Raw genomic sequence first — 27,818 nt, 5'->3', positions numbered from 1 at the left:
AAAAGAAGGGGAATATGGTGCTTATGACAAGGGCAGATAGGACTACAAATAGCTGAACCACTGACTCAGTATGTTATAAGACAGCAAGCAATAACTCCCAAGATGACTTTTGCCACGTATGGAATACTGCAATGATTAGAACTACAATATCATTGCTGAATATTAACATAAGCAACCACACAATCACAGAATTGAAGGGGTTGGAAAGGACCTCTAGAGATCATCAAGTCTAACCCAAAGCAGCTCCCTGTAGCACACCAATTTACATTCACAAACACTGTCTCAAAAAGTGACAGCAGTTAGGATGCTGGAAACCTGGACATAGGACAAGAAGGCTGATAACTCTCCACTGGCAAGCACTCTGCAGCAGCAGGACCAGAGGACTTACAGTTCACTGTCTACAGAGGAAGCATTACTGACATGGGACAAGAGTTTTGAGAAAAGTAGTGGATGGGACTTCTGGAAATGTTCAGCATGAAACACGCCAGATACTCTGGAAATAATGGCTATCTTCAGGGAAAAAAATAAATCTGACTTCTACTAGGTAGCTATCCACCAGAGGGCATGCTCCAATAATCCAGGTGGAAAATGGATGTGAGGAGCTGGCACTTGTATCACAGTCAAGTTGTGCTGGAGATCAGCAAACAGCCTGGCAGGTGACACTGCTAACAGCATTAGTAGGAGGGTGGTTTTTTTTCCTCTTAAACAGTGACTGATAATGCAATAATGAAAATTATGAAATTTACCAACTTCAGAGGATTCAATAACTGAACCATAATTGTGATTTTACATAAAACGCCCTTGACATCCTAATGGAATTCAGATGATTTACTCATGCAGGCTACAAACCAGAACTCATGGCTTTTAAAGCCGTGCTCCTGAGAACAAGTTCCCAGGGAGACATAAACCTGTGTTTAACCACTTTTAACCCAGAAATACTCACTCGGTTTTTATGTGCATTCACTGAAGCATAACGGACTGTCCCTCGAAAACCAGCAACGTTGCGAGGCTGAAGGGAGACAACAGAAACATCTCAGAGAGAGCAGACTACAAAATCCCACATGCATCTAATTGCTGAGAACTTAATATATTGCTCTTACAGACCCAAGCAACACGAAGCTTTTTATATCTTCATCTGCTCTAGTAGCCATCTACATAGCATCCTCAAATTCTGCATTTCCATAAAAGCTTATTTTACATGGAAGGAAAAGTGCTAACAGCGACAGGTTAGAGCAGTAGTAGTTAAGACAGAGATGAGAATATTTTCCAGCATCATAATTTCCCTTTTGAATTCCTGATCAAGAAGAAGCTAGTATAGAAATGCTAGTGCAAAACTGTCAGAAAAACAGCAAAGCAAAGTTTGAGGGCAGCCTGCTCAAGACAAGAAAGGGGAACCCCTGATGTACATACAACTTTGCTGACGCTGTCGCTCAACATAATCTTTTTTCACTCCTCACCAGCTTCTCCCCGGTACATTTAGTTTCTCTTGCTCTGATTCTCTTGATTTCCATGTTCTCTGGGAGGTAAAGGCTTGATAAAGGCACCTTGGGAAGAAGGCAGTCCTTCTCTGACTATTATTCAGAGCTGGAGGAGTTGAGCAACTCTCTTAGTGACTTAGGTCAGTTGATTTATGTTTGTTTTTTACCTGTGCCTATGCTTTCAAAGCAAAGCCAAGAACAGCATTCTTATTCAGAACACTATTCTTATTCAGAGCACTTAGGCCAGCTGAAATGAATGCAATTCAGTTACTTCCTTCTGGGTACAGGAAAGCTCTACATTTCAATACTATCACAAAGAGTAAAAATCAGAACATGTTTTAAACAAGTTCACCAACACCACTCTGTTAACACACACCTGAATAGTGTGTATAACACAGCTCTGAAGTTACAGTGACTCCAAACAAAACTCCTATTTCACGAGGAGAGCCCATAAGCAAATGCCACATATTTAACACAGCATTTAATTTTAATCTCGCAGTTCAACAGCTTGAGCTGTAAACTACTTATTTAGCAGTGGTAACACACAAGATATTTTCATGACCACATATCTCTTTCCTCCCAGAGCATACAATTAGGATGCCTACTGACAAATTACTGCAAAATACCTTTCAGTATTCACCAATACATGTTTCTGAAAAGCAGAATGCTTGCCACTGGAACAATATGTTGAAATCACTCAACCACAGTTGATCTCTACAGGACAGCTGTCCTCAAGAGGACCTTTGTTTCTCTTTGCCATTGTGAGTGGAAGCTAGCTTGTTTGGCAATTTTTCATGAGCCGTAAAATAACAGTATATAACAAACAGTTCTAGTGTGTAATCCGTAATATTTTCAGAACTATACTGTTCAGTCTTTGCTGCACAGAGGAGATTGTGTTTTATGTTCTATCCCTACTTAGACGCCCTCAGATATTCAATGTAAATCCATATGCATGGAGCCAAGCATCACGGGCTGCTTTCTATATGGTTGGCAATATCTCTGAAAATATTTCTTCAATCAATACTTACTGTTTGTGACAGAGTATCTCTACTCTCTTTAATCAGATTCTGAAACCAGCTCCTAGGCAGTTTGCATCTTTGTTCCCCTTCTCTTTCAGAACAGATACAAATGCTCACCCATCATTTAACCAAGCTTCTAACTACATCTAGGAATCAGTTCACAAGCCAGACCTGCAGCTGAATCCAATAAGCTCTTTCCCCAGTTCTTTCTGATTCGCTGCCTGAAGGAGATCACTGCAAGACTTAGCAATTGTTTTGACAGGACGTGTAGAACTTTGAACAAAATAGATAGATGTTAAGTTGTTAACAGCTCTTTCCTCCTAAAGGTTTCCCCTCCTGCCAGTCATGAGACAAGTAGTTTTGTCTTTTGACTGCGTCATTAATCATTGCAATTAAATGTTTTCATGACTGTGGAAAGCAGGAGGTATCTCATTCTGCATCCAAACAGTAAGTGCTCCTGCTTAAGCACTTCCTGGTAGCTCATGTTGTATACCCAACTGCTGACTTCTTTTCTGAATTCATCAACACTAATTCTGATTTCTTTACACATTTCACCTCTTCCTGTTAAAAAAATAAATAAATACATCCCACCACTGCATTATCCACTAGTGAGGAATGGCCTAGATAAAGCACCCCAGCTGTCCACACCAGACACAGAACTGACATTCTAGCAGTTCTAACAGACTATGGAATCACGCATAGCATAACTGATAAAAATACCCTAAATAATAGGAAAACAAAAAGCTAACAAGTTGATGATTTACTCCTTATTTTTCCCATGTCAGTATTACTATGAATAACGTTATTCACGATAAAGGACATCTCCTGAATTCAGATTGTGTGCAGAAGTAATTTATTACACAGAGCTGTCAGGGAGATGACAGAGATATGAAGCTTATTGCATTGTCTCAGAAGCTAGGTTTAAAATGAGTTTTAGCTTGGGAGAATATATGAGACTAGTAATGTAGAGAAAAAAATTATACTCTGTGCTCCTTTTAATATACTGGCAATGTACTACAACACAGACAATGAATTTGTTAACAATATCACATATGAGGGCTGCTCTAAATGTAATGTCTCCTATTTTATTATGCTGTCCCATGACACCAGAGGCAGATGACGGTGGTATGGCAATAGAGACTGAACATTCCCACCAATATCCCACTACATTTTGTTGCCATACAACAGATGGTGTCTGAGATGGAAGTGTAAATGAAGCAAAGGGGTGGAAGTGAATTCCCCCACTGCAGGCAAAACAGCAGCCACTCACACTCACTGATGCTTGGTTTAACGTTTAAGCAGACCAAACAGCAGACGTGAGCACAGTGAGGAGGTGAGTGGTGTGTTTAAGCAGTGGTGACAGTAAATAAACCATGCTCTGGATGGCCATGCTCAGCTGTCACACCATGACAGGAAGAATGTCTTGATCAGCTCATCCACGTGAACTGATGGATTACAACCAGGGAACCGCATATGGAGCTGAACATTGGCTTCAAAGCACTGGAAACAGTGGTGGCAATATTGGAATATCACGAAGTTTACATCAGGTGGGCCCCATGAAGGCTCACATAGGAACAGAAAGAACACTATGCATAAGTTTGTCAGGACTTACTGAACCAGTGCAAGGCCAAAAGTGACAGTTTCCTGAATCACATCATTACTGTGTTGAATGTGGTGTCAGCACTACAAGCCAGAGACAAAACAGCAGCCCATGGAGTAGCAACACGTGAATTCCCCAAAGAAGAAAAAGTTCAAGACACAGTACCCAGCAAGTAAGGAGATGTGCACTGTCTTTTGGGACAGGAAAGGAACGATCCTTCTGAGTTTCCTGGAACCCTGACAAACTATCAACTTGTGACGCTGATTAAGCTCAAGGCTCAAACTTCCAGGGTCAGGCCAGAGAAGATAATCTTTCTCTTGCAACACAGTTAACACCAGACCCCATACCAGTTTAAAGACCACAGAGCACATCACCCACCTTGGCTGGACTGTGCTACCACACTCACCCACAGTACAGTCTGGATCGGGTGCCTTCTGACTTCCATCTGTTCAGGTCTATGAAAGATGGACTGCATGGGGACAGTATTTTCCCAGCAACAACATTGTCATAGCAGTTGCAAAACAGAAGGTCACCTCTGCTGGTGCAGATTTTTATGAGTGTCAATTGCAGGCTCTTATTCATCACTGGCAAGGGTTCACAGGTAAAGGTGGTGACCATGTTGAAAAAGAGTAGCTGATAAGTTCCTTTATCGGTGTCATAGTTTTCTTTGTGTCTGTTGTAGTTTCCATGGAAATACACAGGAGACATTACTTTCAGAGTGTCCCATGTACAAAGTGAGTACATTTTCCCAAGTTGTGTCCTGTTTCACACCCATCCTTATTCTGCATTTCAAGCACTTAAGACCACCTGCATTTTAAGGGCCAGCAGTGTCTCCCTTATGAAGTCTACCTTTCCTGTATATGCCCCCTTTAATTCAGGGATGTTCCTACTTCATCATGAACCCAAATCTTTGCTCCTTACACCACCTTCCTTCCTAGATGTTAAAACTTTTCCTCATCTCATTTCTCTTGATTGTTATCTTTGAATGCCCTGATCTCCATCCTCCATTCCTAAAAACTTACATTTGGATGTCAGTATTTTCCTCCTGCTGTTTCTTATTCCTGTGGTACTCTAATAGAACCTGACCACTGCATTGCCCGTGGAAACACTTCATGAGAACCACCACCTTTGCCTCTGGCAGGACTGCTGTCATCTAGGATCATTTAATCAAGTCAAGATTTCCAGCAGTAAGAAAATGAAAGGAAAGTTAACACAGACCAAAGAGAAGGGGCTAAGGGGAGGGAGAAAGTGGCACAGATCACAGGAAGCACTTGGAGATGCGTCTTGGACTAAAATGACTTGTTGGAAAAGTTGGAATAGGAATAAAAAGTGGGAGGAAGCTTTAAATAAAGAAAAAGACAGCATCTAGGTGACTACAAGGCACTTCCTGCTTCCATTGGTTAGGCCTAAGAAGAGATGCAAGGGATTCGTATCTCCACATCTACTGTGAAGACAAATTCTGCATCTCTTGCATACACTTTGAGTTGTTAATTTAAACAGTAGTACACTGCAGAATCATTAATGACAGCAGCATATCCTGTCCCAACAGGGAGTCAGAAATGAATAAACAGAGAAACCTGGAATCAAAAACGCTGGATGAGAGAGCTCCCCTCTGAAAACACAAGAGGGGCAAAACCACAGTTTGTGGCACCACCCATCGATCAGCCCCTTAGGCAAAACCTCAACTGCTCGAAGTCTCTGCAGCACATTTAGATGGCTGTCACAATCCTGCTGAAAAGCAAACATAACATGAGGGAAAAAATAAAACCAGGTATAACTCAGACTTCCATATACAACACAAGAGCAAAACAAAATGAAAACCCAGAAGCATGATGATGGCTCACTCACAACTCATAGCAGAGATGGTTACGAGCAGCGGATGGGAAGCCAACGCATCAAACACAGCCTCAAAAGAAGAGCTCAAAAGAACTGTAAAACAGAGAGAAACCCAAAGAAAAACATGATAAAAAAACAACAAAATGAGGAAAAAAATTAAACAAATTAAAAAACAATTCAGCATTGCATCCATTCAGAAACCTGGGTGTCCCATTTAGCTGTTGTCACCCCCCAGCGTCCTTCCATGGCTGCTGCCCTCCATGCTGTACGTGGTTCCAGTTTGAGGAGCTCTGTAAGTGGCAAGAGGGGTCCCTCTGGAGAGTAACTTGTCCCTAATTATTCCCAATCAAAAGTATAAAATACAAATTCAAGAGTAGAGACGCGTACAGCCTAACCACAGGCCAGTCATGTGGCTCTACCGTGACTCTCCTTCCTCAAACTATCTGATAGCTAAACCTCCCCCCACAATCCAACAAATTGACTAGTAACCAGCGTGGAGGTTTGCCCTTAACACGTCTCCTACCCTTCTCACCCAGTGCAAGTTCTAATATTAGTGCCTAACTTTCTATACATGAAGAAATATCCCCTTTGCCTGATTTTTTATGAGTTTGCACTCAAACGTTCCAGTTATTTCTACAACCACCACCTTTATTTTTCTTCCCCTCACTGGTCACCTTACAATCACTGGTTTGCCAACTTCACAGATTTTCAAGCTGCCAACTTGAAGCAACTTCCCCTTCCCCAGGATTGTTGCAGCACCCCATCTAGAACACTAGCTATCTGCTGGTGGTGAGAAGCAGAACAGTGGTTTGTAAGAGGGTAGAATGAATGTCAGCATTGCTTTTAGGCCATATGTGCAGACACTGTATCTTAAGGTAGCATTTTCATACTATGCAAATCAAAGGACCACTTTGATCAGAGGCAAGAGCTAATTGTATCTTAAAACACAACTTGGTAAACTGAAGAAAAACCTTGGCTGAGAGTTGCATACTCCAAAAGAAAACAACTAAAAAGCCATTAACCCAAGAGTCTGTGAGTTGCCAGAGTTTATCTGAGTCTTGTAGTATCATTTCCAAACCAAAATACATGAAGCAGTTGAGTTAGAAAGACAGTATTCCTTCTTTCTTCATTCTTGGAGAATTTGAAATTTTCAATGGATTTTAACAAAAAAAAAAAGCAAAGTGATCATTTTGTCTTTTCAAATAATTCCTGCACTAGAACATGTCCTGGAGATTAGGATGACAATGCCTTTCTCACACTAGAATGTGGGGTAAGAGTGATCAACTTTTATTTATTTTTTGATCAAAAGCTCACTTCAGCTGTGATCTTAATTATCATTTGATTCTTGTACAATTTTGGCATCAAAGCATTTAATTACTGCACTCGTTTCTTATGCAGGAGAGTGAGTTCAAACTCCCCCTCTTCCATACAGTCATGAAAACCATACATTCCTCCTACCAGAGTACACTCGTACCACTAAGATACGGGGTGCTTGAGATGCAATACTAAGAACATCCATGTTGGAAAGGATCCATTTTGCGTAGAATTATTTAATACTTTATCACAGAGAGAGTAAGCATGTGACAGATACACTGTAAACACTCAGGTGCACCTGGCAGCAAATGCACTTACCTGATGTAGAGGAGACTTGACCTGAAAATCCAGTTCAACATTTACTTGCCCCTGTCCCCTGACCAGTGGACACAATAATAACCTTCTTTTCCTCTTTCTGTAGAGCAGTGGGAAGAATATTCAGAACTTCAAGCGGAACAGCACCAATCAGAAGGATTGACACTTTCAGAGGTACCACAATTCCCCTGCAGCTTGGCAGTACAGGCACTTGGAAATGGAAAAATGGGATCACAGCTCCCTTCGGGCATATATGGGATCTGAGTCTGAGTTGTGCTTCCTTCCCCTCAGCCCTGTAACACAAGAGCTCTAACTAGAGAGCTGCTACATGAGGAAAAATCATCAGCAACCTGATACAGGTGATGTGAGGTCACACTTCCTACACCAGGGCTTCCAGGTGAGGAAAGCAAAGAAACAGCCAACTATAACAGACAAGGTAAAAGAGTATATGCTTGCTTATCCACTTTGAAATCTATTAGCTAGCTAGTCTGCTTCTGATATATTTAAACTGCACTCGTTTTCTGCAGTTGTAATGATTTAAAACAACATAACCTCCTTTCTGAATTCCAAGTTTGGTACTCGAACAACAAGAGTAACAACAAGAACCTTTACATAATGATCTGAAGCGTTCTTTAATTCCAGTGTTCAATAATGCTCTATAAATAACCCATTCCCACAGAAATTGCACTTCTATAATACATTAAATATGCAGTATTTTTAGACATAAGTCCACCTCTCTCCTTCTTCCCATCTCCATATGGATTAATCTGACTATGCTGGGCTGTCACCCTTTTCTAAATTATCTTTTTTACAGTGCAAAGCTGAAGACAAATTTTCTCTCTTCCTAGGCTAATATAGTGCTCTGAGTACTACAGCTCCAGAAATCTGTTTTATTCTACTGCAAAAACGCTAATCTTACCACTAGCATTGCATTCTTACACATTTCAAAAAAATAATTAAGTATACTGGGCTTTTATATTTGAATATTTGGGATCTTAGGATGTAGGAGTTAATCTCTTTTGTGTTATTTTATAACATTTTCTAGAAGGGAGGAAAACTGCTCAGAAAAAAGTACCATACTCTTCTCTTCTAAAACCTTGTTCACTGCAGTGAAGTTTATTTTTAACACTGCACAGATATTTGGAAAATAGTGCACACATCTCTGCAGCCTTCATTGTGCTCATCTAAACAGGCTCCGTGTTGTCCTGCCTACCATCTCTTCTCTCTGCCCACAGAATCACTGAGCCACCCTCACACACACTGTATTTTCAGCAAGGCACTGCAAACTGCTGCAGTGCAGTCTGAGCCATGAGGAGACTGAGATCTAATCAATGGGCTGCAGCTGACTAAGCTAAAAAAATCTGCTTGCAGAGCATAACAACCCAGTGTCAGATCCTGCAAAAGGGAGAGAGGCTCCTATGAAAAACACAGCTTCTCATCTCCTGAATTTTCAAATAAACAATAAAGATTAAGTTGCTAAGATCTCCATCACTTTCAGCAATACCCGTGGCACCACCTTTGAAGGCAGGGTGTCACACACAGAAGTATAATACTGTCTGCACAGCACTTAAGGACAAATGGATTGGACCTGAACAAAGACCAGTAATAATCAAAAAGTTAATGCCCATAAATGGACCTACACTAGCACAAGTCCCTCATGACTCTGCACATCTCTGCTATATAACCGTATGCTGCTCATTCCATCATCTGCATTCACGTTTATAACCCTCCAGGTTAATACTCAGCCCTGCTTCCCTGTATCAAACACATGCTGCTATAAAAATGAAGGCAACATGACCAGAAGTGTAAGGAAAAGCAACCTTCCAACCCATTCTCCAGCTGCTTAGCTCTGCTGTCCTAAGTTATGCATCAACAGTAAGTGCTTACAGTTCACTGCTGCATGGCAAAGGTCAGTTGTACAAATGGGACGCTGCAGTAAATAAGAATGCTCTCGTGTCTGTCTCAGCCATGGCAGAAGGCTGCATTTAGAGGAAAGAATGGTTTCAGGTCTCAGTATCCTGTAATGTCAAGTTTGCTGTGGGTGCTCTTAGGATTCATCCTGAAATGCGCATTTTCATGGAAGAGTGGGGGGGAAAAAAAGTAATCACAAAGGGAAAAGTGGATTTGTTTCTCCAAAGAGTATTTTCTGCATCTGAAAGCAGTTATTAACTGGAGCTGACATAACAGACTCCCTCCATGAACCATCTCTTCTTAAGCAAACTTCCAAGCCTTTTGTGACTGCAAAACCAACAGGCAGAACTACTGTCTGCTTTAAACCATACCATCCCACCTGGGTGGGAACCTCCATGTTGCTAACACCAAAGTTTTTGCAATAACACAAATCCAGACCCAGTGGAAAAAAGGCACTAGGGGAGGCTGAAGAGTATTGGCTTGAAAAGCAAGTGTTGATGTCTTGAATGAGGTAACAACACTGCTTTAAATATTAAGGGAAGAAAAAAGTACTTTCTATGTATCAGTCTGACTGATACGGTTCTGACTGGCCCAAGATGACACCGTCCTCAGTTACTTACATTTCCCAGTTTTCTTTTCCAAGTAGGCAAAAATGTGGTGAGAGGTTTTGTAGGAACACTGTCAGGATGGAAGGCAGCATCATTTTTATTTATTTACTTTTTAATTTCTCAATTTTTCAAACGTTTAAATTTTCTTTAAATGTTAAATTTTTAATCACCTTTCAAACAGGAGGGAATGGGTGTTAGGGGTGGAACAGTTAAGAAGTCAGCATCTTCTCGAGCAGATTTGTCAGCTGTCCCTCTTTTCCCTCATTCTTCAGTCTTTACAATCATTTGAAAACAAAACCCTCCGGAAGATTTCTTGCATTGGCAGCCTGTCCTGCTTATCATAATATCCAGCTATTAATAATAGCCAGCTCCTGCTAACCAGGCTGATTACTGTGATACAGATGCTGGAAATGCTGATGGTAGCCAAAGTAACAGCCTCCAGACAGGCCCTAAGAAGTTCTCAGCACACAGTGGATATCAAATGGCTGATGCACATCTGCTCTACCTGTCCGAAGCAGTAACCATCAAGCAATGATTTCCACAACCCTTACAGAAACATTAAGCAGTGTGACTGCTGAGAACAACTGAATTCCTCTAATTGCTAATGGGAAAAGAAATGTTGCTGATGCTTCCTTACACACCTCCTGGCCCCAACCTTTTATTGTATGTAACGTAATGCGAGTTCCTATAGACTTTGTACATTAGATTCTGCAAGAACACTGATAGAGATGTGAGACCATTCCCATGAAAGTAAATCTGTGCAATGAGCACATTTTGTGCTAAAACTAGCATTCCACTTAAGGTATCAGAGACTCTAGAAAGCCAGAGGATAGAGGAACTAACACTCATTGAAGATTACGGAGAGCACAAATGATTCTACCTCATAGTTTCAACTAATCTATCAAAAATCATAACCAGACATCTTTAGCAGCAGCCTATCTTATCTGCCTTCTGTGGGGCTCCTTCCCTTTTGATATATATAAAAAAAATAAATAATCAGTGTTTGGCAACCAGTGAACTGCACATACAGAAATAAAAGAAGCAACCACCAACAAAAACAACGGTGCCAGTACAACTTTCTAGTGGAATCTGCTCCAAGGAATTGCTGGCTTTTCCTTTTCTTAAAGTCAAGGGTGGTTTTAAAATAGGAAACAGACAAAAAAATAGTAAAATCAAAGACATATTAAAAAAAACAATCAACAACAAAAGTAAATCAAAATTGCAATATCCTAAAAGGCAAGTCTATCACTTGCATTACTAGTAAGTCATTCAGAGCCTTTCTGGATGGCTGACAAGCAGAACTGAGGTTATGCATTTCACAGGATGTAAAAACAGCAAACACTTTTTTTGGTATCATCCATAAAATATAATACTTCACACTTTGGGAAACAGCAAGAAACCTGCCTGAGCAGAGAAGGAGAAAAGTAATAATAATAAAAAAAATCAATTAATAAATGAATATTACTGAAAGCAAAATTCAGACATCCTTCCCAAAAAAGAAAAAGCAGTTTCTATACATCTTTTATATTGTGCTTCAGAACCAAACCACAGAAAATTCACACAATGATCACGCTATATATCTGGGAATTTTACTCTTTGTGGATAAATGGACTGAATGATAATGCAGAAAGAAGAATCTGCATTATTGCTTGAAATTATCTCTCGGATGAAAGATTTTCTTCATAGAAATGAAAACATTTAAAAATGTATGAAAAAATATCTTCTCTTTTAAGCCAGGATTTGGGATTTCTTCCAGCCATAGGTCCAGAACGGTTACGCAATATTGTCTTCCAGAGCAGACTTTTCTCCTATTTCCACCAGTGTGACATAGCAGCAAGGGCAAGTGCTTCACCTCCTCCCTACCATTGCTTGGGGCTGACAGCTAATACCACCTTGGGCATCTGCAGTCTCATTCTCCCCACTACGGGTCAGCTGCTCTAGAGAGCACTTTGAAGCCAGATCAGATTAAGAGGCACATACGAGCACAACTAGGGGAAGACTACTGACCCCTGAGGGACACCACCAGTTATTGATCTCCATCCTGGCACTAAGCCATTGACCACCACACTCTGGACATGATATTTCCATTCTTCATACTTGCCAAGCATATCTTGCATTAGAGTCTGAATTTAACTCTCACATTGTTAACAGTGTCCAGAATAACTAATATCTTGCACATGGAAAAGATATGGACACCAAAAGGTATCAGCCTTGGATGATAAACAGGGAGATGGTCTGAAGATTCCAAGCTTGCATTGTGTTCCAAAGTAAATCTAGGAATGCTCTGACTGCTACTCACTGGGGGAATCAGAGCATCTGAAGCTTATTGCACACTTGTGAGTGAGTCCAGATATTATGGTACTATCAGAAGGATTGAAGGTAACACTCATGCTAGGTAGTGGAAGCTATGTCCTCTGCTATTACCTCCTTTTCAGTCAGGCACATTGAAATATTGCTGTTTAGAAGTCTGGACGAGGGGCAATAGACACAAAACCAGAGCCAGGCAAGCATGCCATTAGCATTACAGTCTATAGGAAACTCATCCTCAGAGGTCACACCACCCTAAAAATCTTTGTCTTCTTTTTTTCATAAGCAGCTTTATGAACCCACCAACCTGATTCCCCATATTGTATTCTTAAGAGACCTGAAGGAGGACAGACTTCCAATACCACAGAAGTTATGTAGCAAGCATTGGTCTCACCCTTGTTACTTGGTCAGTAGTAAGTATTCTACATATTCTACAAGCTTACAAGTAAGCCTGTAGAATACACACTTAACCTGAAGGAAAAAATAATACATAAAAGCCATCCACCTTGTGAGACAATAGCCAACATCTTCAACTGCTAACTCATTCAAGTTGCATGCTGCTTGTCACCTTGCAGGAAATACAGTCCAATATGTTCAGTATAACATTCAACTATAACAACAACAAAACCAATAATAACAAAAGCTTTCCCTTGCTTAAACAATAGAAGAACAGGAAAAAAAATGCCTTAAATGTACTTACTGGCCTGACTTCACCAGTGGTGTTGGTATACTGACGGGCCAGGCCGAAGTCTAACATGTAGCATTTCCTGTACGTTGAAGGTAACCGGCCCATGGCAAAATTGGACTAGACAAAAAGAAAGTTTAAAAAACAAAAACACTTTGTTAACAGCAGCTTGGCTAAGAGTGGCCATTTGTTGACAAAACTTTGTCATATAGCCTCGAACACTTTAGATGAAGACATAAGAGAGGAATTTTAAGATATATCCCATGATACATTTTAAATACCATGACCGGAGAATCACTGTCATTTAGTAAGTTCACTTTGCAGCTAAGTGACTACAGAATCTCAAAATAACTAAAAATCCCATTAGCTTAGCAAAATTACAGCTGCTGTGAAAAAGAGCTACATTTAGCACCTATAGCTCTGCAGTGAGAGCTCTACCACTTGCATAACAGGTTAGAGCTGTCATAGACAAATGCTTAGCTTGTCTTCACAATTCAGCTGCCAGTGTGCATTCTCCTGCTCCAACTACAAAACTCTCTATCCACTTTATCAACTATTTAAATTCATCTGAACATTCTGACATCTAAAAAAATTCTACGTTTGGTTCTTAGTAAATCAACTGACAACAAGAAAATCAAACAGTTCTCATTTAACTCCCATCATAAAGTTGTGTTTCCTTTGCCACAATTGACAGTTACTACAGGATACGTAGCCAGTCACTAGCAACTAATCAGCTAACTTTTCATTTGAAACAGATCAGATTCAGCAAATTGAGCAAGAAAGACCATCACCTAGAGTATGTACCAAAACACATTCAAGTGTTTATGATCAAAGATAAAGACTGGCTTGAAATTACATCTCACATAAGCAGCTAGATGACCAACACCTACATCTGCATTTATAAAGATTAAAAGGATTGTTCAGTCAGTGAAAAGGCATTTATTTGAGTACATATAGTACAAGATACCCTTTCTGAATTTCTTTTTATAGTAGTAATTGGTTGGACTCCAGGATGATTATTCAATGTCAGATTGCTTCCTTGTGTGATCTTGACTGGAGCAAGTATGACTGACAGTTACTAACCCACACTATGGATTGGCCTCTGCCAATAAAAAGTAGCTGGCTATGCACTTAAAGGAATACTAATATAATTGTCATTTTGTATTTATAGAAAATAAATGTTAGACAGTGGTAGTGTGCAAGGACTAAATGCCTCCACTGAAATGCATCCACGTTCAACACATTAGGCTGCCTTTATTGACTCAAGCATAACAGACAGACATATCAGCAAAAGGCATATTTTCAAAAATAACATACAGGCTTGATGTCACGGTGCAGGAATCCCACAGAGTGAATGGCTTCTATTGACTCCAGAATCTGTTTGCCTAATCGCAGCGTCGTGCTCAGTGTGAAGGTCCCTCGAGGCTGACTTCTTCTGAGATCTGCAAGATTTCTACCCTGAAACGACCAATACACATCTGATGTTTAAGCAATCACAGTAAAGCACTGCACAGCTGCAAGGTCTAACATCCATCCCCAAAAAGCAGAAATGCTGATTAGACAAACGCTCACCGCGTGCCTCCTTTATTTTTTCAATGTGGTCTTCAAGTACTTTGGTTTAACTTAAGTGAGGCATTTGCTGCTACAAAGATACCAAATGAGCATCTGAGATTTCAGCTGATCTATTAGTTCAGAAATACTGGGCAGGGAGAGCACTGCTTCAGATTGTATAAGCCCAGCATCTCCTTACTATTAAGAGCAGGCTACAGGAAGCTGAATCAAGAACAATCTTTGACTTTTTCTCCTGAGTCAGATAAAGATGAAAGCAGTACAAGTACAATAAAACAGGTCATGAATCTATCTGTTATAACCTGGAGAAGCAGTTTCATCACAAATTCCCCAGCACTAACTGGCTGGCTCAAGTTCAAGTCAGCATTGTTGTGGCAAAGCTGCAGTGAGAAGGGCTGTCTATCAAGATAACTGCGCTTCCAACCAGGAAGGGGTCCACTGACTGAAAAAAATAATTGTAAATGCTATTTTGTTTGATACTCCAATTAATTTAATTTCTAGAAAAAAAAAAAACTACCAGCACAGCATGAAAATAAAAACAATTTAGAAAAAAAATAGGGCAGTCTAAACACCATGTACTTTGATCCCTGTCATATCAGTTTTGCTTATACTTCTGATTTACAAAGAGAAAGGTAATGAGCACCGCCTGTGACAGAGCATCCCTGTAACCCACAGGGCTAACGCAGGCATAACAGCTCAAAGACACTAGGAACACAAGTCTGCTGTTTTGGAGAGCACACATCAAGAATAAGTTATATGGACACGCTCATTGCTGTATTATAGAGCCAGCTGATTCTGTTTCAGCAAGGACATACATGCTTACACTGTAAGTCCAGATGTATGCTAAGAAAATCCACAACAGAACAATAGTAATGGATAACAATCATCTATCTCTAGCTCTCCAAATCTGTGAAATGACATCCATCCATGCACACATTTCCAAGCCTCAAGTAAATAAGCTCAGCAGACACAAAGGGGTCAAATGCAGCTGCTCTTCAACTCGAGACTGGTCTTTTAATTTGGTTTAACCCATCTTGCTTCCAAGCATTTGGTCCCATGACCAGTCACTCTTGACACAAACCAGCTAACATATATACAGCCAAGCCACAGGAACTGGTCCATGTTTGCTCTTCAGTGTGAATGACAAAAAGCAATTATGTAGTAGCCTTGGCTTTATTATTCTTTTTGTAATGTAACTTCTGTGGCAGCTCACTAGAGGCAGCACAGGTTTGTCATCATTATATCTTGAAAGGTCTGAGTTTCTGAAATGACATCAGATCTTTCTTTTTCCCTGTCAAGTTTCTTAGACACTGACTAAAAATAACCTTCCAGATTACGCAGCTGTGTTACTAATTCACCTTTCTCATTTCAGCATGCACTATCACCCAAATTATATATAAATAACACAACAGGGGATGTAAGCTTTTCAGGGGCTGGGAGGCCTTCATGGTATAATTGTACAGTGCCTTGTACAGCAAAACCCTGAACATATAAGCTTACAAGAGAGTTAAGACAAGTTCCCTGCCAAATCTTATAACAGGTGTTGAAACCACTGGACAACTATGTCAAAAAAAAAAAAAGCATATTTAGCTTAAAAGAATTCCTCGAGCCAGGGACAATCTCCCACTCTTGAAGGACTTTTCCCACATGTGCTTTTGATTTAGATGTATGTTTTCACTCACTCTCCTCCAGCTCTTTCTCCTGTGACTGTATGGTGGAAAAGAAAGCTGCCTTTGTGACAGTACCACCACATGTGGGCTATAAAGATCTCTGTACATTTACTTGGTAAAGTTCCTGTTCAAGCCATGGAGGAATCCCTTCAGCTCCTGCTCTTATGGAAGAGAGATCATTCTTTCAACGAGAAGATCAAGCTACTGGTATGAGACCAACAGTTCTCAAAGCTACTGGTATGAGACCAACAGTTCTCACCACATTTGAGCTCCAGTGCAAGACATTTCGAATCACAACAAAGCAGGCAATATTTCAAACAGCTGCTACTGCTGCAAGATTTTGTGGGTAGCTCCAGCTAGCACTCTGAATTGAGTGCTTTCCTTAGAAACTGTCAGAAAGCCATATTAAGTAGAAGTGGACCTATGAAATATCTTAGCACATCTTGACAACTGGAGATCTCCCAAGGGATATTACAGCAACACCATCCCTTCTCACCATCTCTCCCACTCCACGCACTTTCTATATTCACTGAAGTCTCTGCACCAGTGCTTGGTCTTGTCCTCTCACTGTAAATCCTTCCCTGTGACACCACCTCTGCAGGACAGAAGAAAGAGAAAGGAAGCACAGAACTCACCTGAAGTTGCATGACCACATAATTAAATTTTTCATTTCTTCCACAGCCAATAAATCTGCAAACATGATCCTTCCCTGCCAAGAAACAGAAACATACAGAATAGAACATGAGACACCAACCATGTGATCATGATTTTTAGGGAAATGGTTTCTAACAAGTCTGGTAACCTTAAGTGGCATCAGGCAAGGACTCCTGCAGAACAGATTGATTTTGTTCCCAGTGAATCCAGATGGGGCCTCACAGGGGCAGAGCAGAATCCCCTCCCTCTCCCTGCTGCCATCCCTCTTTTAATACAGCCCACAATACTGTTGGCCTTTTGGGCTGCAAGCACACATTGCTGGCTCGTGCCCAGCTTTTCATCCACCAGAACCACAAGTCCTTCTTCTCAGGACTGCTCTCGATGATCACAGACCAGGAGAAGAACTCATATCTGAGATTGCTCTGACCCAAGTGGAGGACAATGCACCTGGCTTTGTTGAATCACATTAGATTCAGATGGGTAATGTAATTATTCTTTTAAAAGCTGACTATTAACAACAGAATTAAAGATGATGCACAATGCAATGATGGGCACTCCCAGCACAGGCCTTCATTCACCCCAACACTGCTCCCTCACCCATACAGCATGGCATAAATCAGCCTCACGCATTTACACACTGCAAGTCCCGCTTTGCTTTGGTTTGTCTTTCAGAGCACAAGAGATTGATAGGGAGGCAAGAATTAAAACTGACCGTTTTGCTGGCAATGAGAGCTACTGTGTGGTAGAAAGGGTAAATGACTCCAATTCTTACTTGTTTTTATCGTTTTAAGTGATTGTGTAGCACTCCTAGCAAGTGCATTAGATACTTCTTATTGCCTTAAAACTACAGACAAGGACATTAAAAAACAATCCTGACAGTGAGAACTGAGCCACTCAAATCAGCCATTTTAGAGGAACAGAACGCTACTGTTTGATGCACTTGACTGCGACTTAAGATACACCTCTGATAACTCTATATGGGTGCTTCTGATTTCAGCTATATCCTGAGCATCCCTCTCTTTCAAAAATCTGTTTGCTTCATAATATCATTATTTTCTGACTCACAAAATTCTACAGAAACATATTTGCATGTGTAATTGCTTATCTTTGAGAACTATGTGTATATCTACGCTCATAACACGTCTGTGCCAAATCCTGCATGAAGCAAAAGGAATATAAGAGTGTAGAGAAAGCAGATCCCATTTAGAGGCACTGTATATACAGCCAGCTGGTCACATAGATGGGATAAATGCTTACAGCATAAAACGCTTTGGGGTTCAGTGCCTTTGTTCATTTTCCAACTGGAGGAGGCACCAGGATACAACTGTTTGCTCTCTCAGAGGAGTCCATGCCACGCTGAAGTAGCAGATGGAAGATGAGAGTCAGTCATGACTTGGGGATTCCTGCAGATCAGTCCTACAGCTGATCAAATTATGCAGCACACAAAACCAATCCTGTTAAAAACCTACTGACCAATCAAGATGATGGAGCTGTCATATTTTCCTTTAAGGCAAAAGGAAATAGCCTTCTTTGCTCACAATGCCCTCCACAAGCATGAAGATCATAGCACAGAGAACAGAAAAGCATACTTAACCCAGAAAAGAAAAAAGTATAAGCTACACTTAGTGTGAGTATCCTTGCACTCATTTTACTGCACTAACTGCCTGATAGAAACATGCATTCATTTCCTCTAAGCATTTAGTTAATGAAGTGCTTTAATGTTCACTCATAAAGAAATGTTTTTTCTGCTATTGCTTTTAAATTGAAATGAGCATACGCATACTCTTATATGCTATGGGGTAAGAAAAAAATTATTTCAGACATTGAAATGGTCCTCAGCATCCCTGTTCCAAAGGAACTCAAATATTATACTCAATAACCGTGTCCTAGCGCATAAAAATTGTCAAGTATGAGGAAAACCTTTCTACCATAAGAGATATACATATCCCACTGTAGATATACAATTAAAATAAGAAACAGGTTAATACTTAAACTTTCCAATTTCATGATAAACATTCACTACACAGCACTTAAATATTAAATGATCTTTTTTGAGCGTATTTTTCCCCACACGTACCAGTTTCAAGATACTAGAAACCAGTACTTATTCTAATCTACTTAAATCTTCAAACATTCCTGTGTGTTTTCAAGACAGCAATTAAACTAATCAAATAGTAAGGAAAAAAAAGTAAAAAGAAAATACAACATTGCAGTTGAGATTTAAAGGCTTTTTAAAAAACAAACAAAAAATACCCTGTTTTCTGTATTATCACCTGCGGATTAAGGGAGGTGATTCTGCCCCTCTGCTCTCATGAGATCCCACCTAGAGTCACGCATCCACTTCTGGAGCCCCCAACACAAGAAAGACATTGAGATGTTGGTGTGGGTCCAGAGGAGGGCCTCTGATGATCATATGGCTGGAGCACCTCCCCTGTAAGGACAGCATGAAGAAGGAAGGCTCCAGGGGGACCAGATAGTGGCCTTCCAGTACCCGAAGGAGCCTACAGGAAAGCTGGGGAGGGACTTTTTACAAGGGCGAGTAGTATCAGGACAAGGGAAAATGGCTTTAAACTGGACAAAGGTAGACCTTAGGCTTGATATTAGGAAGAAATTCTTTACTGTGAGGGTGCTGAGACACTGGAACAGGTTGCCCAGAGAGGCTGTGGATGCCCCCTCCCTGGTGGCATTCAAGGCCAGGCTGGACAGGACTGTGAGCAACTTGGTCTAGAGGGAGATGTCCCTGCCTATAGCAGGGGGTTGGAAGTAGATGATACTAAAGGTGCCTTCCAACCCAAAACATTCCATGATTCCATGAAATAACCACTCTTTATGGGTAAAGAAATGTCAAGAACTTATTCCTTAAGATGTAGGTAGAATTATTTTGTGATCCACCTCCACAGGTGAGCTATCCTATTGCTAACAACCCACCATAAACACTAAAGAAACTTCTACAGCATAGAATACCACAGATCTCTAGGCAAATACTGTTAGACTTCTGTTACCCATTCTTGCATATCTTGAAAATTTGAAAAATGTACTGGAAAGAGCCTAGAGCAACCACATCTACTTGTCCATGCTCTGAGCAGGAGGTTGCACTAGAGCCCTCCAGAGGTCCCCCTGCCAGCATTAATTATCCTCTACGTCAAACATTTTTTCTTTAAGGCTTGTCTCTTGCACCAGCAGCAGCCTCTGACCACTCTTAGTAATAAATTCAGTTTCATTTCAGAATCATCAGTCAAGTTTCCTTTTTATGCAGGCAACACAAGAAATACCAAAGTTTGCTCATGTACTTGGCTCGTGTTCTATCATATGCACAGATGGGACATGTAGCTCTACAACTGCCCTCACTGGCATTTGGAAACTTAATGCACCCATTTTTCATGCTAATTTCTGTTTTACAGAGAGCCTCTATTTTATTTGTTTGTCAGCACGAGTATCAAGTTTAACAGTTTAGCATTTATTTTGTGTTCTGGGGGTTGTTGAAGTCACTTCTGTACAAATACTCTAAAGAATAGGAGGACCTGTCACGACTGTGAAACAAAATGAGTTATTTTCACCATTTTCATACTTTACTTGGAAAGTAAACTCTGCAGCCTGGCAAAGTTGACTGGTTTATAGTTTTCCTCCCTCTGCAGTTAGCAAGTTTCTTCTCTGTCAACTCAGAAACAAGATGTTTTGAATATAAAAACAAATTCAGCACTGAAAGTCAGGTCTATGTCACTGCGTTGTTCAACAGTTTCACCTGCTGTTTGATCAGTGTGCTTAGCCTTACTATTGCTTCTGTAATAAGTGAGTGAACTAATGGACAAACTTAAAGAAGGCTGGTTATCACCTTCTAATCCAAAAGCAAAAGGTAAAACCGCCTGACCTCGCAAGGCATCATTTCATCTGCTCGCATCCCAAGACCACTAAAAACCTTATGATGATCAGCTGATAACAGATTTCTATAAGACAAGGCAAAAAAAGGAGCAAGAATTCAACAGGACCTCCAAGAAGTGTATTTTAAACTCTCATTTCTCCATCTCGTGGCTATCCTCACTCCTGTGATGCCAAGAGAAACATGAAGCCCAAATGCCAGCTCATTCAAATACCCATAGGACTTCCTCACATGGCAAGATGTGCTTGGCAGACGCTAGAATTACTTTAGGTATATGAATCTGCTTCCCTGTGGTAACTTAACACTTTCCAAGGGTACTCACCTTGCTTTCCTGCCTTTACACATAGCATGGTTACATCAGCCCAGAAAAATGCTGTAGAAACATGAAAATCGTCTATAAAACTAACAACAAACTGAATTGCAGGGAGTTAAGACACAGCCTTAACAAGAGCAAGTCACACGAAGAAAAAGGAAGGACTAGGACTGGCAAACAAGAAAAAATAAATAAGTGAAGTCCCTTTTGTCCCTTTTTCTTTTATTATTATTATTACTGAATTTTTACCTGTCCAATCCCTGGCAGTAAGTGGGGAACTAGCAACACAGAATTGCTTCACTGTCTCCTGTAATAAAATTCAGGCACTCAAAAACTCAAAATGCCTGTGACTCGGCTGCATCTTGCACAGCTATTCAATATGCAGAAGATCTCCGCACTGCAGAATGAAATTAATCAGAGTCCTACGCAATGAGATTGGTTACACTGAGAAGAAGGGTTTTACAAAGAACATGTCACACTGAGCAGAGCTTAGAAATATCTGGCTGACAAGTAAGGTCAAAGGCAAGCACACGGAGCCCTCACACCAGGAAAAAAAACAACTCTGTGGTGGGTGAACAGAAACAGTGCTCAGGAAAGCCAGCCTGACAGTGAGATAGCCCAGACCCAGCACCTCAAAAGCTGTGCTACAGCTCTTTTAACACAGACATTCCACTCTGATTAACTCCACAGAGTCAGGATAGTACTTCAGACGCCCCTCTACTAGTTTAATTTTGCTCCACAACAAAGCTCCAACATGGGGAAAAACATAATAGAGCAGAGCAGTTTCTGCCTATCAGAGAATGGCTTGGGTTGGAAGGGACCTTAAAGCCCATCCAGTTCCAACCCCCAGCTGTGGACAGGGCCCATCCAACCTGGTCTGGAGCACGTCCAGGAGTGAAGCACCCACAGTCTCTAAGGGCATCTCAGAATTCTGGTCTGTACCAGTAAGGAGTTTTTAAAGCAAGCTCCCATACTGCCTCAAATAATTGCAATTGCCATGCATCAGCTCACAAAGTGGCTGTGGGTCATGTAAACTTATTTCTGAACAAAAAGATCCAGATGCTCTGTTCCAGATGCATACTAAATAGTTCCCAAATCCTGAAGAAAACAGTCTACATCAACAACTGGTCCCTCAGATAGCATCAAATGCTTCTCTATGGGGTGTGTGCTTGTGGTGAGAAGAGCTTTCCAGACAGACCAAGGGACTGGTTACAGTTAGCCCAAAGTAAAGTTTTCAAACAAGTGTAAAAGTCTTCAAGTCTTCAATAAAGATGCATAGGCTCTCAGCAACTGCTATAATTTCCCGATCAGCTTGTATTATACTTCTCACTAACACAGACACAGTCAATCCTGCAGAACCCCTTGCTCTCTGGATAAGCAACTTAGAGTTCACCTAGTCATACAGATCTTATTTCTGTTCCTTTCTAACATATACGATCTGAAGCCTTACCTACACAGCAAAACACTTGCAGATAATAACTAGATCAACAACCCTCTGTGCTGGAGGCAAGCTGTATTGGCAAGAAGTATTCTGACAACACAGTTTAAACTTGGTTTCAGAACAGCTGATTGCAAAGTAGGCAAAAGCCTAACTGAGGTTAAAAACATTTGCAAGTGGTACAATTGTATATAATTATTTCACTTGAAAATCATTTAACAATAGTGATTAAAGTAATAAAAGAAGGGCTTGGCACTACAATAGTACTCTTCTGAGAGAGAAGCTGTCTTTGGGCAGAAGTTCCCTGTGCAGACATGCCAAACATTTCCTGAAACAGCTCCTGAATTTGTTACAGACAAGATTTTCATCACTAATAGGGTAATTTCCTATTAACGGCCTTAAGAAAAATAAGACCTCTTTGTATGACTTTTTCTTTCACTATTACTTTATTATCTCTATACTTACAAACTGCAAACTAATTTCTTATTGCTTTACATCACATGCAAAAGTCTGTTACTGTAAAAAAACTACCATTGCTGATGCAATTCCTTGCTCTCCATGACACTCACTAGCTCAGAACTGCATGGCAGACCTTTTCAAGAGAAGTTTTCTGATCTTCCAGATAAACTTAGTCCTACTTACTCCTTCAACCATGGAAGGGACAGATCAGCCAGAGATAATCAAGGCTTACAGAAGTGTCAAGTGACTCCTGCACTCAGGCCTGGTGCAGATTAACAGCAAAGGACTTCACCTACAGCAGACAGTGGCTAAACATGCTGCCAGACCAAGTACAGGAGAAGTCCAGTGTTTTAGTATTGTGGCCACTGATTCTGCAACCAGCTATGACTGCTGGAATACCACCTTGTGGTGAAGATTCAGACGATTTTTTAAATCATAGTTCATCCAAAGCCTAGAAGGGTACTGTTGCTGGTACCTCCCAGACAATATGAAGACTTCAAGTGAGGGTGATCTGGGATCTTTGCAAGTAATAACAAAAGTCCGAATGGAATTTTTCTAAACAAAGAAAGAAAAGGCCTTATACAGCTAGAAAAACTGAATCAATTAAGATTGGAACAGAATAATTCTACATGGCTGTCAAGAGATCCCGAAGTGGCTGTGATCTCATACAGCCAAGCATAAGTATATCACAGAATCCTCTGTATTGAAACAGACCTCTGTAGGTCATCCAATCCAGCAATCCATGCTCAAGCAGGGTCAGATACAGCACGCTGTCTGGGATTGCATCCAGATGGGTTTTGAGTATCTCCAAGGACAAAGACTCCATATGGGAAATTCGTACCAGTGTTTGACCACCCTCACAGTAAGAACAATAACAAAACCTCCCAAAAACAAACAAAAAAAAAACCCAACCCCAAACACACAGTGTTAGAAGGTAAAGAGTTCTAGAAGAGTCATTAACCTACTGGTTACTCAGGTGTGCTGTGTGCATTGCAAATAAAGAAAAGACACTGCAGTGATCAGCAGTTGTACTCCTTGTGTAGTTACCCCAGAGAAAGTCTGACAGTTGGCAACAGCCTTTAGTTCAAACCGTTCAGGACCTACAGCCCTGAGAGACTGGGCTGCACTCAAATCAAGTTTTGAAGTAGGCCTGCATTGTGGGCTAATGGCCCACACAAATTTTGTGCAGCACCACGACTACAAGCTCTGAGAAAAGCAGCAGCTCAGGTATCCCACCAACACTGAAAGGCTGCTAAGTAAAAACTAACACAGGGACTGACTGCAGTGCTCAGCCCTACCAGAAAGGTACAGATGCATTTTACACAACACTTTCCCCCTTGCTTTTCAACTAGAAAAACAAACTGATTAACACCTATGGTAATATCACCCACTTACTCCATTTCACCAATTGTTTGGCTGAAGTCAATGCCTCCTTTTCTGAAAGATTTCACACCTCTCTCCAACAGCTCACTGTGAAAACATACACAATACACTATTCCCAAATCTCTCAACCTTATTTCTTATTTTAACTTCATAATTTATTTCAGTAAAGCATTTGGGGATTAACCTTGAACCAAAAAAAGCTATATTCTTCACAGAGAAGCTTGATTTGTACAAACACGGCTGAAGCAATTTGTCATTCTTAAATGCTGGATAGCTGATGCACAGTCAAATTGAGCTGCTTCTGTTTTTTTCTGTCCCTTAATATTTGCTAATTGCTTTGCAACATTCCTAGTTTTCTGTTCCCACCCCTAAATTTCTAAGATCATGCTGCGTACAACTCTGGCTGCTTTTCAAGCACTTGCTATTTTCAACAACAAATGCCGATGGAAAAGTAAACGTGTTAGTCAGTTCCCTGAACATTTTACGATGCTAGAGCTCTGATTTGGTATTTTCAGATCATGCTTTTCAGGCACTCCCTGCTCTGGATGTAGTATGCATTGACATTAGCCAGCAAAACAGCATCTTCTCTCGTTATTCTAATAACAAGCTGTTCTACATGGTCACACCTCTCACTTCAGAGCAGTTCCAAGCATACAACCAAATGCAAAAATCTAAATTTCTGCTTTGCACGTGCTCATTACATTGCTTTCAGAACTCAGCCACCTGCTCTGCTGTTCTCCAAGAGCCTCTGCATATCCAGACCTTTCAGATATCAACAGCAATTTGATTCCTTCTATGCTTTCATTCCCTATACCAAGCATAAACGTAACACAGCGCATTCCAAAAAGGCCTTATCGGTGCTCATCCTATAAAAGCTCAACTATGCAAAACTAATGTGAGATGCTATGGAGCCAACGTGACACAGACATTAACCCATATTTGATAAGACCTGCAAAAGTTTCACCTTCTAATCCAGTCAGCTCTGGAGATACAAGGGCAAAGGTACCTGCATTGGCATAGGGCCACAACACCTCTGAAGCATGAGATGTAGTGATAAGTGTGCAACTCATCCCATGAGAAGACATTTCTCTAGCTCAAGTATGATTCCTGCCAAAGAAAACACAATCATACTCAGAATCACCAAGGTTGGAAGAGACCTACAAGATCATCCAGTCCAACCATCCACCTATCTCCAACCATTCTCACTAAACCATGTTCCTCAACACAGTGTCTAAGCATTCCTTAAATACCTCCATGGTCAGTGACCCCACCACCTCTCTGGGCAGCCCATTCCAGTGCCTGACCACTCTTTCAGAGGAGCAGGATTTCCTAACATCCAGTCTGAACTTCCCCTAGTGCAACTTGAAACAAATCCCTCTAGTCCTATCACTAGTTCCAGATCCTCCAGCTGTCAGTTTCTAGAAGAAACCTCACTATATCCTTAACCAAGAGCAACTGCTGCACTTTTTGCACATATCTACTGTTCAGCCACTTTACACACTGAGTGAGACTCCTTCACACTCACAGTTTTAGACACAACCATTGTCCCAGTCCTTTGGAAGCAACCATCTAACCTCATTTCTCAGTCAGATATCACTTGCTTTAAGTATTATCTAATCGGTATCACTAAACAGAATAGACCAGTATATCAACAACTCAATTCTAATCTCCCACTGTTACTTTAACTTGGCAAATAAAAACAGCTCCTATACTTGGAGCCCATTTGAGTAGGATGTTTTGCAGAATGTAGAAACTTTCTGAGCTTAATTACTCAACATAACATTGCAGGTTTGTATGGTATAAGGAAGAGGATATCTACAACTGTCCAGTTTTAAGATTACCCAGGAAAGGTATTGGTCACAGTTTGGTAATAAAGGAAGAATAGCTTACCTCTTTAAGAGAAAACGTGCTCACTAGAAAACTCCAAAAGGAGGCAAGTGATGCTTCCATTTTGGCTGCCAGCCCTTAAATGAGGTTAGGGTGGGGTGAACCCAGGGTTCACTCCTTCCAGTCACACAGGTCAATTGCTCATGTGCTCCCAGGGCTGGCCAAACCCCCTCACCAGGTGCTCAATCACTGGTTCAGGCCAAGAGCTAATGATTTCCATACAAGTTAGACGAAAAGGAACTAATGAAAAACATTTGCAACTCTGGATTCTAATAGTTAACACGCACAGTGACCTTTACCTTTGAGTTAAAAGAGCATTCTTGCCTTACCTTGCAGCTTCTTCAGCACAGCAACTTCCATCTTGAGAACTTGCTTGGGCTGCTGAGCTGATTCCACCTTCAAGGCCACATTCTCCCGGGTAAGCAGATCCATTGCCTCATAAATCTCCCCAAAGCCTCCACCACCAATCTTCTTCAACTAGAAAAGTATAAGGAGATTTGGTACAATGCACAAGAGACATGGCAACAAATTGTCTCTCACAGAGCCAGGCACTAGCTCCTTCGATGCACAAGCAGGAACAAATTCAGCTCTCAGTCTGTGCTGTGCCTGAATCTCTTCAGTGCACAGTTAGGCAGAAGTCCAGCTGCCCACTTGACTGTGCTATGTATAAATCCTTCGCTGCACAACAAAGAACAAGCTCTGCAAGTGATGACATGTGATACAATCAAAAGCAAATGATAATGCCTCTTATGCCAATAATGTTCTTGCCAAAAATCAAAGGAAAGACCCTTCAAGGAGATAGCAGAATGACTATGCAGAGCGTGGCAGATAAAAAACTGTCATTCATCCTCTGCAGACAAATCTCTGCAGTAAAACACAACCATGGTGGCTGGAATTAATGTTTGCAAGTAATAAACAAAATGAAGTTTGAATCTCATTCACAAGATTTTAAACACAGAACAAAATACCCACTGGAAGTTTTTAATAGATGTTTGACCTGCTCTGCTAGCGAGGCTATTTCAGTGTCACAATTCTGAGAACTAACAAGTGCACTAACTCAAAACAGTTCTGCACAAGCCACAGGTACTGCTCCATTCTGATTCTCAATCTATGCTTATTATTTTTTAAACCACATCAACTGAAGCTTTTTGTGTCTGAGAAAAAAATAATGGCTTCATCACAATAAGATTATCTCCCTACCTGAAAGCTAAAACAAATCGAAAACTAAAGATGCCCAGGTTTCAGTACATCTGATATGCACCTACTGTATGTAGGTTATTTGCTTGTTCTAGAGCAGTTATCCACCCAGAGCACAAGCTGAGAGCTGAGCCTTTCCTGGAAAGTGATCCCTTGATTTTCCTTCTGCTGAGACTTGAAAGCATATGTACCTATAGATATACATATGCATGTAAGACAGACTCCTGAAGCACTGCAAATGTCAATGTCTCTGCTAGGACAACTTTTTTATTTTAATTTTTGTTTCTCTTAAACGTTT

At 40.8% G+C, this 27,818-nt stretch overlaps 1 protein-coding gene across 2 annotated transcripts in view; it reads right to left on the bottom strand.

Moving 5' to 3' along the window:
- Positions 1-27,818, bottom strand: part of TTBK1 (tau tubulin kinase 1) — a 93,694-nt gene that overhangs the window by 43,399 nt on the left and 22,477 nt on the right. For both annotated transcript variants that reach the window (XM_065729812.1, XM_065729883.1), the window contains exons 3-7: positions 26,653-26,800; positions 16,948-17,021; positions 14,391-14,531; positions 13,089-13,193; positions 944-1,009 (exon numbers count right to left, since the gene is read on the bottom strand). In XM_065729812.1, the coding sequence (XP_065585884.1) occupies positions 944-1,009; positions 13,089-13,193; positions 14,391-14,531; positions 16,948-17,021; positions 26,653-26,800 (534 nt within the window). The remainder of the gene's footprint in view (positions 1-943; positions 1,010-13,088; positions 13,194-14,390; positions 14,532-16,947; positions 17,022-26,652; positions 26,801-27,818) is intronic.

The sequence above is a fragment of the Cyrtonyx montezumae genome, unplaced genomic scaffold (assembly GCF_038088225.1).
Source record: "Cyrtonyx montezumae isolate F1298 unplaced genomic scaffold, pur_monq_1.0 scaffold_0, whole genome shotgun sequence".
Classification (NCBI taxonomy): Eukaryota; Metazoa; Chordata; class Aves; order Galliformes; family Odontophoridae; genus Cyrtonyx; species Cyrtonyx montezumae.
The sequence above is the reverse complement of the archived record's forward strand: the minus strand, read 5'-3'. Positions and strand labels throughout refer to the sequence as shown.